This window comes from Diabrotica undecimpunctata, chromosome 3 (genome assembly GCF_040954645.1).
Source record: "Diabrotica undecimpunctata isolate CICGRU chromosome 3, icDiaUnde3, whole genome shotgun sequence".
Taxonomy (NCBI): Eukaryota; Metazoa; Arthropoda; class Insecta; order Coleoptera; family Chrysomelidae; genus Diabrotica; species Diabrotica undecimpunctata.
In genome coordinates, this window is record NC_092805.1 from 4,460,940 (window position 1) to 4,477,992 (window position 17,053).

General features: G+C 33.3%; 1 protein-coding gene across 1 annotated transcript in view; it reads left to right on the forward strand.

Annotated features, from left to right (window-relative positions):
* GABA-B-R2 (gamma-aminobutyric acid type B receptor subunit 2) overlaps nt 1-17,053 on the forward strand; it is a 95,549-nt gene that overhangs the window by 57,170 nt on the left and 21,326 nt on the right. The window contains exons 6-8 of the mRNA XM_072524169.1: nt 11,032-11,264; nt 12,723-12,948; nt 15,497-15,653. Coding sequence (XP_072380270.1) covers nt 11,032-11,264; nt 12,723-12,948; nt 15,497-15,653 — 616 coding nt within the window. The remainder of the gene's footprint in view (nt 1-11,031; nt 11,265-12,722; nt 12,949-15,496; nt 15,654-17,053) is intronic.

Consider the following 17,053-nt stretch of genomic DNA (forward strand, 5'->3'; position numbering starts at 1 on the left):
TGAGAAAGTCTGCTCACATTAATTTTTTTGTCCTTGATTTCTAAACCTCAGGACAAAAGAATGTCCTATCAGTTACTGGCTAATCCTCCCAAAAACCGTTGGTTAGTAAATGGGGGAATTGTTTATAGCGGTAATCACTGGGCTCCTATCTGCGATATAAATCCAACTGAATGTTGCTTGTCTTTTACCACTTAAAGATGCATATTTAGATTTTTTCTTTAACGAAATTAAGACTTTTTGGCATTTCCTTATCTTTCCAGAGTTTTACCGGGTACCGTCATCTCTTTTATTAAAACAATTTGGGCGTTTTTCAATATCTATGGCTTCTCAGATAATTCTTGGTTTCTAGAGAAGCTAAGTAACATACAAGGAGACGAAGGTCCAGAAATAACGGAAGAAGAAGTAATGTACGCACTAAAAAGAATGAAAAATGGTAAAGCCCCAGGTCCAGATGAAATACCAACGGAAATCCTTAAACTAATAGAAAAAGACTCGATTCACATTTTAGTTAAACTTTTCAATAGCATTTATACATCAGGAAAAATACCACAAGAATGGCTTTTATCCACCTTTGTTACTATACCAAAAAAGATAAATGCCAAACAATGCAGTGATTACCGTACAATCAGTCTGATGAGCCATGTACTGAAAATATTTCTGAAAATTATACACTCTAGAGTACACAGAAAACTGGAAATGGACATAAATAATACCCAGTTTGGATTCCGAAATGGACTTGGAACAAGAGAGGCGTTGTTTGCACTGAACGTTATGTCTCAAAGATGTCTTGACATAAATCAAGATGTATTCATGTGTTTCATAGATTACAACAAGGCCTTTGATAAAGTGCGGCATGATCACCTAATCAGACTCCTGACAGAAAAGAATTTAGATAAACGAGACATCCGACTAATAGCAAATATGTACTACAATCAGAAAGCAGTAGTGAGAGTAGAGAATAATACCACTGAAGAAATTGAAATAAAGCGAGGTGTGAGACAAGGGTGTATACTGTCACCAACCCTGTTTAATCTCTATTCCGAAGACGTAATGAATAGAACACTCTCTGAGCAATCCGTAGGTATTAAAATAAATGGTGTTAGATTAAACAATCTGAGATTTGCCGACGACACCGTTCTGATCGCAGAAACACTTGAAGAGCTACAGACATTGGTGAATAAGATAGCAGACTGCAGCGAAGAATATGGACTATCTTTGAACATAAAGAAAACTAAATTTATGGTAATATCGAAATCAACACAAAATGTTCAAAATTTATATTTACACAATGAAATTATCGATCGAGTTAGCAAATACAAATATTTAGGCACTTTTATAAATGAAGACAACGATAGCTCAGCAGAAATCAAAATAAAAATAGAAAGAGCCAGATCCATATTCACTAAAATGAAGAGAGTGTTCTGCGGAAGAGATTTGAGCCTTGAAATGAAACTTCGCCTGATGAGATGTTACGTACTTTCTGTGCTGTTCTACGGAATGGAGTCATGGACGTTGAAAAAGATTGATACCAAAAAATTAGAGGCATTTGAACTGTGGATGTATCGCAGAATCCTGAGAATATCATGGACCGAGAGAGTCACAAATGTCGAGGTCTTGAGAAGAATGAATAAAGAAAAGGAAGTCATATTTACGATCAAAAAACGAAAACTGCAATACTTGGGACACATTACAAGAGGCGAAAGATATGAACTGCTTCGAATAATTATGCAAGGGAAAATAGCAGGAAAAAGGTCCATAGGAAGAAGACGAAACTCCTGGCTGAAGAATCTACGGGAATGGTATAGCTGTAGCAGCAACGAATTGTTTCGGTTAGCAGTTTCGAAAATACGTATAGCTCTGATGATCGCCAACCTTCGGAACGAAGATGGCACTTGAAGAAGAAGAAGAGAAGAATGAGACTTTTGTGACCTGTATGAAGATGATGTTGACCAAAAGTTGGTGTCAGAATTGCGAACAGAAATGGAATGTTCATAAATCGTATTTTGAATACTAGCAGAATTCAGTTAAGTAAATCTGCAGAGTGATAGGAGTTGGCATGCAAGTAACAGTTAGTACGGGTAGGTTTTCGGTAAACAGTGTGATAGAAATCTTGAGAATGATTTTTCTTTACAAGATCGTCGAGAAACAGTAGGGATGAATCAATTTCCATCTCCATCGTAAACTGGATACTATGTTGTATACCTTTCAGATTGGTTTGAAAGGATACCAAATCATCTTTGTCGTGGAACCAAATGACGAATGTATCATCAACATATCGTAGCCAACATTAGTTTGAGCGTTGATCTCGATAGTGCTCGGATCTCCAAGTCTTTCGTAAAGATATTACCAATTAGTGAAGAGAGTGGGGCCCATTGAGGTACCATTTATTTGTCTGTAGAATTCAATTGTTGGACACTGTTGGACATGCAATATTTAATTAGAGGTAAGTCGTCTTCTTGAATACTACATTTGACGAAAGATGAAGCATTTTCGGCGATAGGTTGTAGAATTTTGGCCAATGATTGTGCAGGGTAATTGGATGCACTTACAATGGGACGTAGAGGAATATCACGTTTGTGAATTTTGGGTAGGCCATATATTCGAATGATTATAGAAGACTTTTCACGAGGAATTAAAGTTTGTTTTACGTCAACGGGAAGGGAGGTTTTATTGATGATAGTTGTTTTCTTTAGATAGGTTGTTGATTATCAAGAATTACTTATTTATGTAAGAAGAAATGTTTAGAACGACAGTGGTGTTTCCTCTATCGCCGGAAAGAATGACTAGATTTGGATTTGACTGAAGTTCTTTCAGGACTTTTTTCTTGGACTGGCTAATGTTTGAAGTAGTAGGGTCTGAGCTTCTAAAACTCATAACAATGTATATGTATATATATATATATATATTAATGTGATATTGAAAGTCAGATGTTCGCCAAGCAATTAATTAGCTAATTAATTAATTAATTAAACTTATTTAAATGATGCAATTATGATTTTATCACACTATTTAATTCTCTTATCTCAGGGTTATATTCGTGCTTCAATATCTATGCTTTACATATGGCAGGTAAGGTCTATTGGAATACCGGAATAATAAACATATATGATACAAAATTATATATTGAAATAAAATTCACACTCAAATATCTTAAACAAAAAATATCTCATACAATGATTATCAAAATTTTGTTTTACGTACGTGAACCTTCAAAAATTAATGTTATATACTATATAAATTAAAATTTCAAATCAAAATTGTTGTTCTATATCTCCTGATAAATATTTCTATCTTTTCTGAAGCAATTAAAAGAAAAAAACTTTGTTGATAAAGAAAAACTGACGAATGGTAAAAAAAAACTATCTCCCTGAAGATGAGTTGTCCAAATCCTTGTTCCTTGTAGCCTACACTATCTATTCTTCGCAGTTCCCTAGGTAATCAGCAATCTTACAACAAATTATTGCGAGCCTCTCGTCTTCAATGATCTCCTTCAGATGCACGTATCGTTCAAAAGACGCTAGCCTCTTCTCCTCTCGATAAACTGAATCTCTCGTTCCGGCCTGAACAGTGACTCTTGGAATATATAAGTAGAAAAGTATGACTTACAATATTTTACTGGATCAGCTTCCGTCAGGATACACTTAGTCCACGAAAACTCACAAACATATACTTCTAATGCTTACTATCACTTGGGAACCGCCAAAGAAACACGAGTGTTCGCCTTGCACCCTTGGAAAACAACTGATTATCTTTTTTCCCTCTAAAATCTAGCTAAACTCTCATTCCTACATAAATATCCCACTTTTTTTAATCTCCTCCAATCAGAGTTCGTCACACTTATTCCCATCTACCATTCAGATGACAAACAACAATTTTACCTACAATTATAAATTTCCTAAAAACTATTAACATGCTAATCGGTTTCTACAAATTATTAAGAACTAACGGAGAAATATAATTTCTAAATTCTACCCTATTGTCTTATTCACTGTACAAGTCCATTTGGAAAACCCGGTCGCATTGTTCATTTCACTACGTTCACTCAAATATATTTTACAAAGAAAATAATTTATGCATATCTTTAAATTTTGTTTACTACAGGTAATCCAAAGATAATGGACTTTCATTTCTTCGAAATATCTTTTATAGTTTATCAGTTGAAATATTTTGAATTATTATATTTTATACTTTGAAATATATTAAGAGCAAACCAATATTATTTTCTATTTTTACATAGCATAACAACTCTCCAGGATATCTTGAAAATTTATTTAGATGGTCTATTTAGTAAATTTAATTTTATCTTTGGCTGATAAAATGAATCATAACAATATATATATATATATATATATATATATATATATATATATATATATATATATATATATATATATATGTAAAAGATAAAATCTTTTAGCGAACGTCGCTATCGCTTTATTAAATTAAATGGCCAAATATATGGCCTAGGAGGACAAATTCGTTAAACTTCCCGTGCTCGAATCGGTATCAATAAAGTGTTATGATCATTTCGGCCTATCTCAGCCTCATCAGACACTTGGGCTGATACAAATTCAAACTCGGAAAGTCCAACGAATGTCTCCCAAAACTTCACTACAACAGTAGTTAGCTTACAAAGGCGCCACCTACTTTGGTGGCCGTGAACGAAAACGATATGATAATATCGTTTTCTGTATCCTTTGCGCTATGCGAAATGTGTAAAAGATAAAATCTTTTAGCGAACGTCGCTATCGCTTTATTAAATTAAATGGCCAAATATATGGCCTAGGAGGACAAATTCGTTAAACTTCCCGTGCTCGAATCGGTATCAATAAAGTGTTATGATCATTTCGGCCTATCTCAGCCTCATCAGACACTTGGGCTGATACAAATTCAAACTCGGAAAGTCCAACGAATGTCTCCCAAAACTTCACTACAACAGTAGTTAGCTTACAAAGGCGCCACCTACTTTGGTGGCCGTGAACGAAAACGATATGATAATATCGTTTTCTGTATCCTTTGCGCTATGCGAAATGTGTAAAAGATAAAATCTTTTAGCGAACGTCGCTATCGCTTTATTAAATTAAATGGCCAAATATATGGCCTAGGAGGACAAATTCGTTAAACTTCCCGTGCTCGAATCGGTATCAATAAAGTGTTATGATCATTTCGGCCTATCCCAGCCTCATCAGACACTTGGGCTGATACAAATTCAAACTCGGAAAGTCCTACGAATGTCTCCCAAAACTTCACTACAACAGTAGTTAGCTTACAAAGGCTCCACCTACTTTGGTGGCCGTGAACGAAAACGATATGATAATATCGTTTTCTGTATCCTTTGCGCTATGCGAAATGTGTAAAAGATAAAATCTTTTAGCGAACGTCGCTATCGCTTTATTAAATTAAATGGCCAAATATATGGCCTAGGAGGACAAATTCGTTAAACTTCCCGTGCTCGAATCGGTATCAATAAAGTGTTATGATATATATATAAATACCGATTCGAGCATGGGAAGTTTAACGAATTTGTCCTCCTAGGCCATATATTTGGCCATTTAATTTAATAAAGCGATAGCGACGTTCGCTAAAAGATTTTATCTTTTACACATTTCGCATAGCGCAAAGGATACAGAAAACGATATTATCATATCGTTTTCGTTCACGGCCACCAAAGTAGGTGGCGCCTTTGTAAGCTAACTACTGTTGTAGTGAAGTTTTGGGAGACATTCGTTGGACTTTCCGAGTTTGAATTTGTATCAGCCCAAGTGTCTGATGAGGCTGGGATAGGCCGAAATTATCATAACACTTTATTGATACCGATTCGAGCACGGGAAGTTTAACGAATTTGTCGAAACGAATTTGTCCTCCTAGGCCATATATTTGGCCATTTAATTTAATATATATATATATATATATATATATATATATATATATATATATATATATACATATACATATATCGTTATTTTTTAACTTTACATAAACATTTATTTAATATTCGTAAAAGTTCTCTTTTACAAAAAAATTCAAAAGTCAACTTAAAAATTTCCTTCTTTTACGAAAATTCCAAATGTTTAGAAACCAACATTTCTATTATGTGCAGCAGTGAATAATTTATGAATTTGAACTCGACTTGAAAAACGTTCAACCTGCAAAAACTTCAAACAAAAGGTTCAGTGAATTCGTATAAGCAGAGAAAAGCCCTCAAGGCGACCATGTATAACAACAAACCGTAGTTGGTGCTTTAAAAAGAGAGCAATTTACAGTATAGTGAACATAGTTTTTACGTGAAAATTGTCGTAAAGTTAGGTACTACATTTTGGAAGCTATTTAGTCTCTTTTATTGTTTTTTTAATATTTTCTACGAACAACAAAAAATTAACACATGAATGTATGTAGGGGTTCTCATAGCTCTCTCTACACAAAGAACAATTGTTATCATCAAATTGTCTGTTTGATAAAAGAATTCAAAAGTGACTTTAACGAGCACTTGTTTTTATTGTTTTATTAAGTTGTTTTTTATTCTGATGTTCAATGGAAATTTAACTAATGCTAATTTAACTTTTCTTGTTTTATAGTGTAGCATAACCGCAAGCTACCAAGAAAATCTATCCTATTAGTCTAGGCGGGATCTGTTTTGGATTGGACATTTTCCATAGGAAGCTATTTTTTTGCTGGAATCCCTCCAGGATGTGCCCAATATCGATAATCACGATATGCGCCAGTCGCAAACCCTGTGCTAAATTTTTTATTTAACAAAATCTGAAAACAATTGAAAATTTCCCATTTTTTTTGCTCCTATTTTCGTTTATAATTCGGAAAATATTGATCCTAGAGAAAAAATTATAAGAAGTTAAAAGTTTCGTTATTCAATTTTACACAATATTTCGTTAGCTAGAAATTGAAAATTTAATGTTTATTGTTGAAAAATAGCAATAATGGGAAAAAAAAGTACAAAAAAATGAAGTTAATCCTTTAAATGTTTTCGACTTTCTAAACTTGACTTACAAGCTCCATATTCCACCTAGAAAAACTTCTTAATATGTTTAAAGCGTGTGCTAAATTTTGTTAAGATCGGTCGGATAGGTTTTGCATAATAATTTTGCAATCCAGCCTACTGGAAAAAAAATCGCAAATTTTCAAATTTATAGTAGGCCCTAAATAAGCCTCCCAGATAGTTGCATTTTTTTTTCCATATAAAGGAAGGCACAAACTTTCAAACGCTTTTTGTAAAATTCAAATCGGTTCACTAGGAGAGCCTAGAAATTTTTTTAAAATTTTAAACATTTTTTATATATATATTAGGCTTATAAACAAATTGAATAACTTTACGAGCTTTAAACATATTAATTTCAAAATTTATACACTTAAAGAATATTAAAAGACGCTTCTTTAAAAAAAAGATACATTCGGCTTACTGGTTGCCGAGATATTGAAGGTCAAAGTTGGCATACATTTGCCGTGTAACCATAAGTGATAGAGGGCTCGTTTTTAAACAAGTACCCTCGCCTTGTCAAGTACTGTTTATATGAAAAGTTTTACGTAATGCGCTTCATGGCAACATCCATAAAAAAGCAAATAAAAAACCGTTTTCGCGTAAAATGTCGCTCGGAATGCATGAGAGGTGGTGGTGGGGGACATTCACTCGAAATGTGAATCGGCGAGTTCAAAATCATCTTCTTCTTCTTAAAGTGCCTATCCGTTCCGGATGTTGGCGATCATCACGGCTATCTCCACTCTATCCACTGCAGCGCGGAACAGTTCAGTGGTAGTCGTGTTATACCACTTTCGTAAATTTTGAAGCCAGGAAATGCGTCTTCTTCCCGGTCCTCTCTTACCATTTACTTTCCCTTGGAGAATCAGCTGGAGAAGGCCGTAACGTTCTGGATTTCTCATTACATGTCCTAGATATTCCAACTTTTTAGTTTTGATGGTCATGAGAATTTCACATTCTTTCCCCATTCTACGCAGGACCTCCACATTAGTAACTCTGTCAACCCAGGATATACGTAAGATGCGCCTATAACACCACATTTCGAAAGCCTCGAGCCGATTCATAGATGCAACAGTCAGTGTCCATGCTTCCATTCCGTAGAGCAGAACTGTGAATATGTAACAGTTCAATAGACGGCATTTTGTTTTTAATGATATGTCTCGACTGTTGAAAATGGTTCTCATTCTAACGAATGCTGCTTTTACTTTTATTATTCGCTGTTTAATTTCTGTTGAGTGGTCCCATTGGCTGTTTAAATTGGTGCCTAGATATGTATATTGCTCGACTCTTTCGATATTCTGTTGGTTGATTGTAAGTTGAGCGTTTAGTATTGGTTTTTTACTAATTGTCATAAATTTGGTTTTCTTTATGTTAAGAGCTAGTCCGTATCTGTTGCTGACTTCTGTTATGCAATTTGTTAATATCTGTAAGTCATTCAGATTATCGGCAAAAACTGTAGTGTCATCTGCATATCTAATGTTATTCAATCATTCACCGTTTATTAGTATTCCTTTCGCACAACCGTCTAAAGCTTCCTTAAATACCCATTCAGAATAAATGTTGAACAACAATGGAGACAAAATACAGCCCTATCGTACTCCACGTTCTATTGCAATTTTATCAGTTAACTGGTCTTCTATTTTGATTTTGGCCGTTTGATTGTAGTAAATGTTTCTGATAATTCTAAGATCTTTGTTGTCAATTCCAATTTCTTGCATTAGAGTCATTAATTTGTCATGTTTTACTCTGTCAAATGCCTTCTGGTAATCTATAAAGTATACATATATGTCACAATTCACATCCCTGCATCTCTGAAATAGCACCTGTACAGCAAAAAGGGCCTCCCGTGTTCCCAGAGCATCACGAAATCCGAATTGTGTTCTTGTTAGTTGTTCCTCACATTTTGTATATATTCTTTTGTGGATGACCTTTAGAAATGTTTTAAGTAAATGGCTCATAAGGCTTATAATTCTATAGTCTTCGCACTTTCTCGCATTGGGTTTTTTTGGAAGATTTATAAAAGTTGACACTAACCACTCTTGGGTAACCACGCCTGTATCATATATACTGTTAAATATATTTGTCAACCATTTTATGCCATCATAGTCCATAAGTTTTAAGAATTCTGAGTGAAAATTATCGGGGCCTACTGCTTTACCATCTTTGGTGCTTTTGATGGCATTTGATGCCTGCCATCAAAATCATAGCGCGCGCTAAAAATTGCATTACCTCGGCTTCTTGTTAACCAATTTTGCTCTTTTTTTTTTTAATTGATGTCTCGGACGACAAGGATTTGAAATATCATATTTTCAAATACCATTTTTAATTGCAAATTGGGAAATTTACAATAAACAATTGTATGTTAAACAAGTAATTGCATTTTTTCTTCATGCATTTTTTTGAGCTTGCAATTTATACATTGAAGTAAATTGTTACTTTTAGTAAACAAATATGTATTTATAGATTGTTAATAAATAATTTAAATTGTTAAAACAAAGGCGAACGAACAAAAAAAATTTTTTTTTCATAAATAAACTTTATTTTGACTCAATCTTCAATATTTTTTTTAAGTCTTTCTTTTTTTGGAAGGACAAGAATCTTCAGGTCTTATTTCTTCCTCAAAATCTTCATTTTCCATTTCAATATCTTCATCCTCGATCTGTAAATTTAATGTTTCTTCTCCTTCATCTGTAGCTTTATCTTGTGCCTCTAGAAAATCTAAGGAATCCATTTTTGAACAAAGTTTTTTACATTTGCAACTAATATTTCTGAATAATCAGTGAGTCAGGTAGTAATACCTGCTCAGTTTGTAATGGGTCAAGACCATTTTGAGTTAGTTCCCACCCCTACTCAGTAGCATTCAGGTTATTTCCAAGCCACTGCTGTACTTGGAAATATACACGAATCGAGTGTTGCTCAGCTGCAGATTGTGTTGGTGGCAGCATGAACAATTGAACATTTTTATTTTTGCAACCTTTATTAAAGCACAAGTAGCGAATTTTATTCAATGTAAAATCGCAATTTGAGTGGCCCATATACAATGCCGATATAATTTTACATCCGCTGCGTTTAATTCCTTCCTTAGTGGCACTTTTTTCATTAAAAATGGTTGCTTCTTGCGATATATCATTATTTGTTGAAAACAATTTAACAATTTTGCTTTTTCCTTGATAAAAAAATGCAGAGGTTGTTTCACAACCTCATAAATTTTGCAATTGATATGTTTAAAGCTCGTAAAGTTATTCAATTTGTTTATAAGCCCAAAAAATGTTTAAAACTTTAAAAAAAAATTCTAGGCTCTCCTAGTAAACCAATTTAAATTTTACAAAAAGTATTTGAAAGTTTAAGCCTTTCTTTATATGTAAAAAAATTTGCAACTCTCTAAGAGGCTTATTTGGGGCCTACTATAAATTTGAAAATTTGCGATTTTTTTCCAGTAGGCTGGATTGCAAAATTATTATGCAAAACCTATCCTACCGATCTTAACAAAATTTAGCACACGTTTTAAACATATTAAAAAGTTTTTTTAGGCGGAATATGGAGCTTGTAAGTCAAGTTTAAAAAGTCGAAAACATTTAAAGGATTAACTTCATTTTTTTGTACTTTTTTTCCAATTATTGCTATTTTTTAACAATAAACATTAAATTTTCAATTTTTAGCTAACGAAATATTGTGTAAAATTGAATAGCGAAACTTTTTACTTCTTATAATTTTTTCTCTAGGATCAATATTTTCCGAATTATAAACGAAAATAGGAGCAAAAAAATGAGAAATTTTCAATTGTTTTCAGATTTTGTTAAATAAAAAATTTAGCACAGGGTTTGCGACTGGCGCATATCGTGATTATCGATATTGGGTACATCCTGAAGGGATTCCAGCAAAAAAATAGCTTCCTATGGAAAATGTCCATTATGGTCTGAATTTCTACAGATCCCGCCTAGTCTATATGAATTTCTTAGTATCCAACCAAAAAAAGAATCAATAAAATAACCCATAGGATCATGTCAAATAGTGTATTTTAATTGTGTTGATTATTTCAGGAAATTTTAACGAAATATGGGCCCGTGATATCTTCTGCGAAGCATACAAACTAAAAATGTACGGTAAAAAGTATCAGTGGATCATAATGGGAACATACAGTCCGGGATGGTGGACTCGGTTGGAGCCAGACTTTAACTGCACGTTGGAAGAACTGGAGTCAGCTTTACAGCAAACAATTTTGACTGATCTCTTACCATTATCGACCAGCGGAGAAATTACAATATCTGGAATAGTAAGTAGGATATAAGTATTATTAATAAATAAAAATAAGTAGAGGAGGAGTATTGGAACTATGGTATCAAATTTTAATCATCGAAACTAATAAACATTTTTAGCACAAAATTATGAAAAAAAAAACAAAAAATATTTAACTGAGATCAATCATAGCATTTTGTCCATATCCTTCGGACAAAATGACATACATTATAATAGCTACAAAATTATTGGCATAATTCGCAAATGAAATGCCTATACTGTTTTCTCTTTTCTCGATTATTGCTACCCTATCTAAATCCATTTTGGCCGTTATATAAAAAATTTTGATTATCTAAGTGGTGCATAATTCTATTATTTACAAATGTTTCCAGAGTCTTGGATAAGGGTGGTAAAAGTGAAATGGGTCGATAATTACTAGACATTGAGGAGTATATATATCCTCCATTATATACTGGAACAACGTTTGCCATTTTTAGCGCACTGGGAACACTTCCTGTAGTGAATGTTAAATTTACTAGAGTACTTAAAATAGTTGATATCTCACTCTTGAACTCTTTAATAGTATCACTGATAACTTGTCTAGTACACATGCAGTTCTACCCTTTAATTTATTTATTATATCTTCAATTTCCTCCTTTGTTGTGAAACTTCAAGAAAAAATGTTGTATATTAAGGTTGGTCCTAGTGGACCAACATATCCAGAGGGTTGAATGGCCTGAGCAAGTTCCGAACCAACTGTAGCAAAATAGTTATTGAGCTTGTTAGAGATGAGGTTAGGATCATCAATAACTAAATTTTCTATTATAAGTTTGGAAATAGTTGTTTGTTCTTTTGTTAGCTTCTTATTATGTATTATAGTGTTTAGTATACTCCAATTTTTTTTGGATCATTTTCAGCTGCTATTTTTTTCAAGTATTTTGATTTTGGATTTTAGCTGTATATTTTCATTTTTTAATGCTTTCATTTCAGCCAGGAAACTTCGATTTTCAGAAATTAGTTGATCAAGTTTTTCGGACATAAAGTCAATACATTCCTGCAATTTTTCCACAGATCACTGTAATGAGTCATTAATAACAGGGATTTTATCATTTTTTTCGCTATTACCATTTCCAGAAGTAAGTTTTACACTTTTTTCAGGTACCATAACCTCGTTTTGTTTGCAATTTGAACATCGGAAAATATTATTGGTTATTTGACATGCCCTTTCAGCATTTTTCTTGCAAATACTGCATAATAACTTTTAATACTGATTTATTGCAATAATCACACTCTAAAGTTGTATTGCACATGTTTAACCTCCCTTGTGCTATCACTCATTTCTAAACAGGGTATAGAAGCTTTTCTTTAAAAACTGTAATTATTTTCTTACAATTTTTCTATAATTTGGCGAAGATTAACAATGTGTTCCCTTGTGTATCTTCTTAGAGCCAATCAATACAACTACTTCTTTGTGATCATGATTTTACTATTTTAGACAGCAGATGAATACAACCAGGAGTACGAAACAAGAAAAGGTGATGAATATTCGAGATTCCATGGATACACGTACGATGGTATTTGGGCGTTAGCTTTAGCAATACAGAACGTGGCACATAAAATTAAATACTTCAGAAGAAACGAATCGGTCGTGGATTTCAGATACCGAGATCCTATTTGGGAAAAACTATTTTTAGATGCTTTGCATAATACAAGTTTTGAAGGTAAGATATATACTGATATACAGGGTGAGTCATAACTATTGGGACATAGACTAAGGACAGGTTATTTGGACCAAAATATGGCTATTGGGCCAAATATGCCTTAATAAAATGTTGCCGAGAAAAAAGATACAGGGTGTTAAAGTTAATTTTTGTTTTTCGTTTTTTGCTAATAGTTTCCCTGTATATTTATAAATTGCTATCAAAATTGGCACAGAGGCATAATCTTAGACAAGAAATAGTATTTTATTTACAATTCTACGTTTTGTCATAGAGGGCGCCACGTGGATCATTCCTAATGATCCAATTGAGTCTAAACTTTTTCTGATGAAACTTTTTAGTAATTTTTATTAGAAAATATGACGTAAACATCATTTTTACGTAAAATTGGTACTCTTGTTTAAACATGATAATTTCAACTGTTTTCGATAAAAACGCAGTCGAACTGCTTAGAGTCTTAAAAAAGGATTTCAAATATTATTTCATTTATGAAAAGTATGCTTTGGACTATCAGATAATTGTTGTTGGTAAATGTCATTTGTTCAGAGTAAATTATTTTTGATGTGACAGTGTAGTGTAATGTTGCATTTTTTAAAAGTAATCATTACTTTTTTTGATTGAAATGCCTCGTCACAATCATTTTACTAATGAAGAAATGCGAGATATGATTTGCGTATACGCACAAGAAAATTTTTGCGGTCGCTCGGCAGCCAGAAGGTATTGAATATTATACGCAAACAGAAGGCAACCAAATCACAAAACTTTTGCAAGATTATATCGTAGTTTAGGTGAAACTGGGTCATTTCACACTAAAAATCGGGGTGGTCGACCGAAACAAATCACACCTAATCAAGAAGATGAACTTTTGGTTCGAGTAGATAAAAATCCTGAAATAAGTTCACGACATCTATCAGCAGCAACAGGAGTAAGTCAGTCGTCTATTGTTAGAATTCTAAAAAAAGAGAACCTCCATCCTTATCACTTCACTCCTGTTCAAAATTTAGTTCCAACAGATCTTCCACGACGGTTACAGTTTTGCCAACGTATTCTGAATAAACATCGCAATGACAGACACTTTATTAAGAATATTATGTTCACCGACGAAGCAACTTTTACCAGACGAGGGGTTTTTAATTGGCGAAATAGTCATTATTGGGAAGAAAACCCGCATGCTATTAAAGCTAGACATTTTCAGCATGAGTTTAAATTGAATATTTGTTGTGGCATTATAGGCGACCAACTACTAGGGCCTTATGTTCTTCCTCCGAATTTAAATGGAGATTCTTATTTATTCTTTTTGGAAAATACTCTTAGTGATGTTTTAGATGATCTGTCACTGGATGTAAGAAGAAAAATGTGGTTTATGCAGGATAGAGCGCCACCTCATTTTTCATTAGCTGTTAGAAATCATCTTAATGACGTATTTCCTCAACGATGGATTGGCAGAGGTAGTGATTTTCAATGGCCACCAAGAAGTCCTGAGTACAACCCGCAAGATTTTTATTTTTGGGGACATGAAGTCCTTAGTTTATGCCAATGAAATTAATACACGAGACGAACTTTGGAGATACATTCAAAATGCAGCTAATCTTATAAGGGAACAGAATAATATTTTTTTTAACGTCTGAAAATCCTTTATAAAAAGAATTAGAAAAGGCATAGAAATCGGAGGAGACCATGTAGAACATTAGTTTGAGTTTTTGTGAGTTCTTTTAAGTTAAAGTGTGTTCAGTTTTGATTTATCGTGAAAACGGAAACCTTACGTTAGTTGCAACTTTGTTTATTAGTTTGGTATTTGATAGTGGAATTGTACATAAAATACTATTTCTTGTCTAAGATTATGCCTCTGTGCCAATTTTGATAGCAATTTATAAATATACAGGGAAACTATTAGCAAAAAACGAAAAACAAAAATTAACTTTAACACCCTGTATCTTTTTTCTCAGCAACATTTTATTAAGGCATATTTGGCCCAATAGCCATATTTTGGTCCAAATAACCTGTCCTTAGTCTATGTCCCAATAGTTATGACTCACCCTGTATACATATTATGAACATATCCAAATTTATGTTGTTAAAAGCAGATTATACATCCAGCAATGCGGCTGGAGTGGATAAGTTTTTCGTAAAGTTGATTTATAGCATCTTGGGTAGATTTAAATTTACGAAATCCAAATTGGGAGTTTGGGAGAATGTTATTAAAATCTAACCAATGTGATAATCTATGTTTAATTAGCCTTTCCAGGGTTTTAAGAACACAAGATGCTAGATATATTGGGCGATATTAATTGTGATCATCATCTTGTTTGCCAAATTTAGAGGGTCTATAGAGAGCTTTCCAGCTCTCTGTAATTGGTGCTTATTTCTGCAAAATACTGTTTAGAATATTAAGTAAATCACTGAAATTATAAGGAAAGACGAAACTATAGATTTGTTATGTAATTTGACTGATTTATTTTTTATTTCTTCCAACTTTCCTTCCTTCCTAACGATCCGGTATGGTTTTTTGAAAAGTTATTACACATTTTCAAATATTTGCTTTTATTTTCAGGAGTAACCGGACCTGTACGATTTTACGATAACGAAAGAAAGGCGAGCATTCTCTTGAAACAGTTTCAAGAGGGTAAAGAAGTAAAAGTGGGCGAATATAGTGCCGCAACACAACACTTAGATCTCACACTCGGGGATCCACTTAAGTGGATTGGCAAGTAAGTGTATTGTGATATTATCTTGATATTCAGATCAATAAATCAACAAGCAATTGCGTTAAGTATGTAATACATAATAGGTAAGTGTGCATCAGAACAATTTTAAAAGAGAATGTACAGAAGGAAAACTTTATTTTGAACATTTTTCAACAATGATTAAAAAGATAGTTGATAGATTTTGAACAATATAACAGTGTATAAACAATTTTGATTAACAGTGATAATCCAGTTGTGGACTTTCTTTCAATTTGAGTCTGAGTAATATCTACACAGTAACACGTAGTTTTCACCCTCTTTATGCATTTGACCTACCAGTTGTTCGCCGACTAATTTATATATTTCAGAGGGAACATCGTCAATACCTGGAGTCTTGTTATTCCTTTGTGCCCGTATTACTGGTTTTACCTGTTCAATCGTCAGGGGTTCTAATTATCGGTGTTTCCCTCAATGTGCTTGTCCATATGTTTTTCATTTTGGCGTCTCTAAAAGAGTTTTTGAAACATTTTAAAGACTGATTTTATTTCTCTTCGATTGCTGGTTATCTGCCCTTTACTCTGCATAGATATGGTTGTTTTGAAGATTCTCTTTTATTTTCTGTTTATTACCGTTTTCGTATTTTCTGTTCGGCAAATTTTATCGGCCCTTGCCTTGCATCTTCCTAGATTCTTTACACTCGTCGTTGAACCATTCTCTTTTTGTTTTTTCTTCTTCGTCCCTATGATCTTTCTTGTTGCGTCATTTACTTTTGTTTTGATTCCTTTCCAATGCTCTTCGGTATTTAGACTGGCTGTATTTGCCAGTGTTTGCGATATTTCTATCTCCAGGCATAATCCATGTCACTTTGTATGTATCATGATATGGGAAAAAAGTCGAGCTTATGATCATGTTTTTTCTACTGGGAAAGTTGATTAGTAATTCTCCATTTTCATTGGTGTTTTGATAAAGAGAGTGTCTACCAATGGATCCTAAGAAAAGTTCTTCTTTGTATATTTGCACATTCATATCTTGTAGTACGTTGTCAATATCACTTATAGGTGAGCCGTCGTGTACTTCTTGTTGTACGTAGATAAAGTACACTTTACAAAAATGTTGGAAAACTGACTTTTAAAAATAATTTTACAAGAAAGTTAACAAGTAAAAGTTTAAGTGAATATTTTTGAAACTGAAATAATTTTTTTTGATAGTTAATTTCGTCTACTTTTAGATAACACTCTTAGGTTTTTGGTAATATAAACTTTTTGAGTCTACACAGGTCTCAGAACTTTGCAGCCTCCCAGTTGCCTCATTGTTCTTCCAATATTTTTAAAATAGTTTCTAAATCAAATTTTCTAGGCGAACAATGACACAACTGTCCGTTAAGCCGATGTTCCTCTGAGATTACCCCAAAATTTTATTTTATT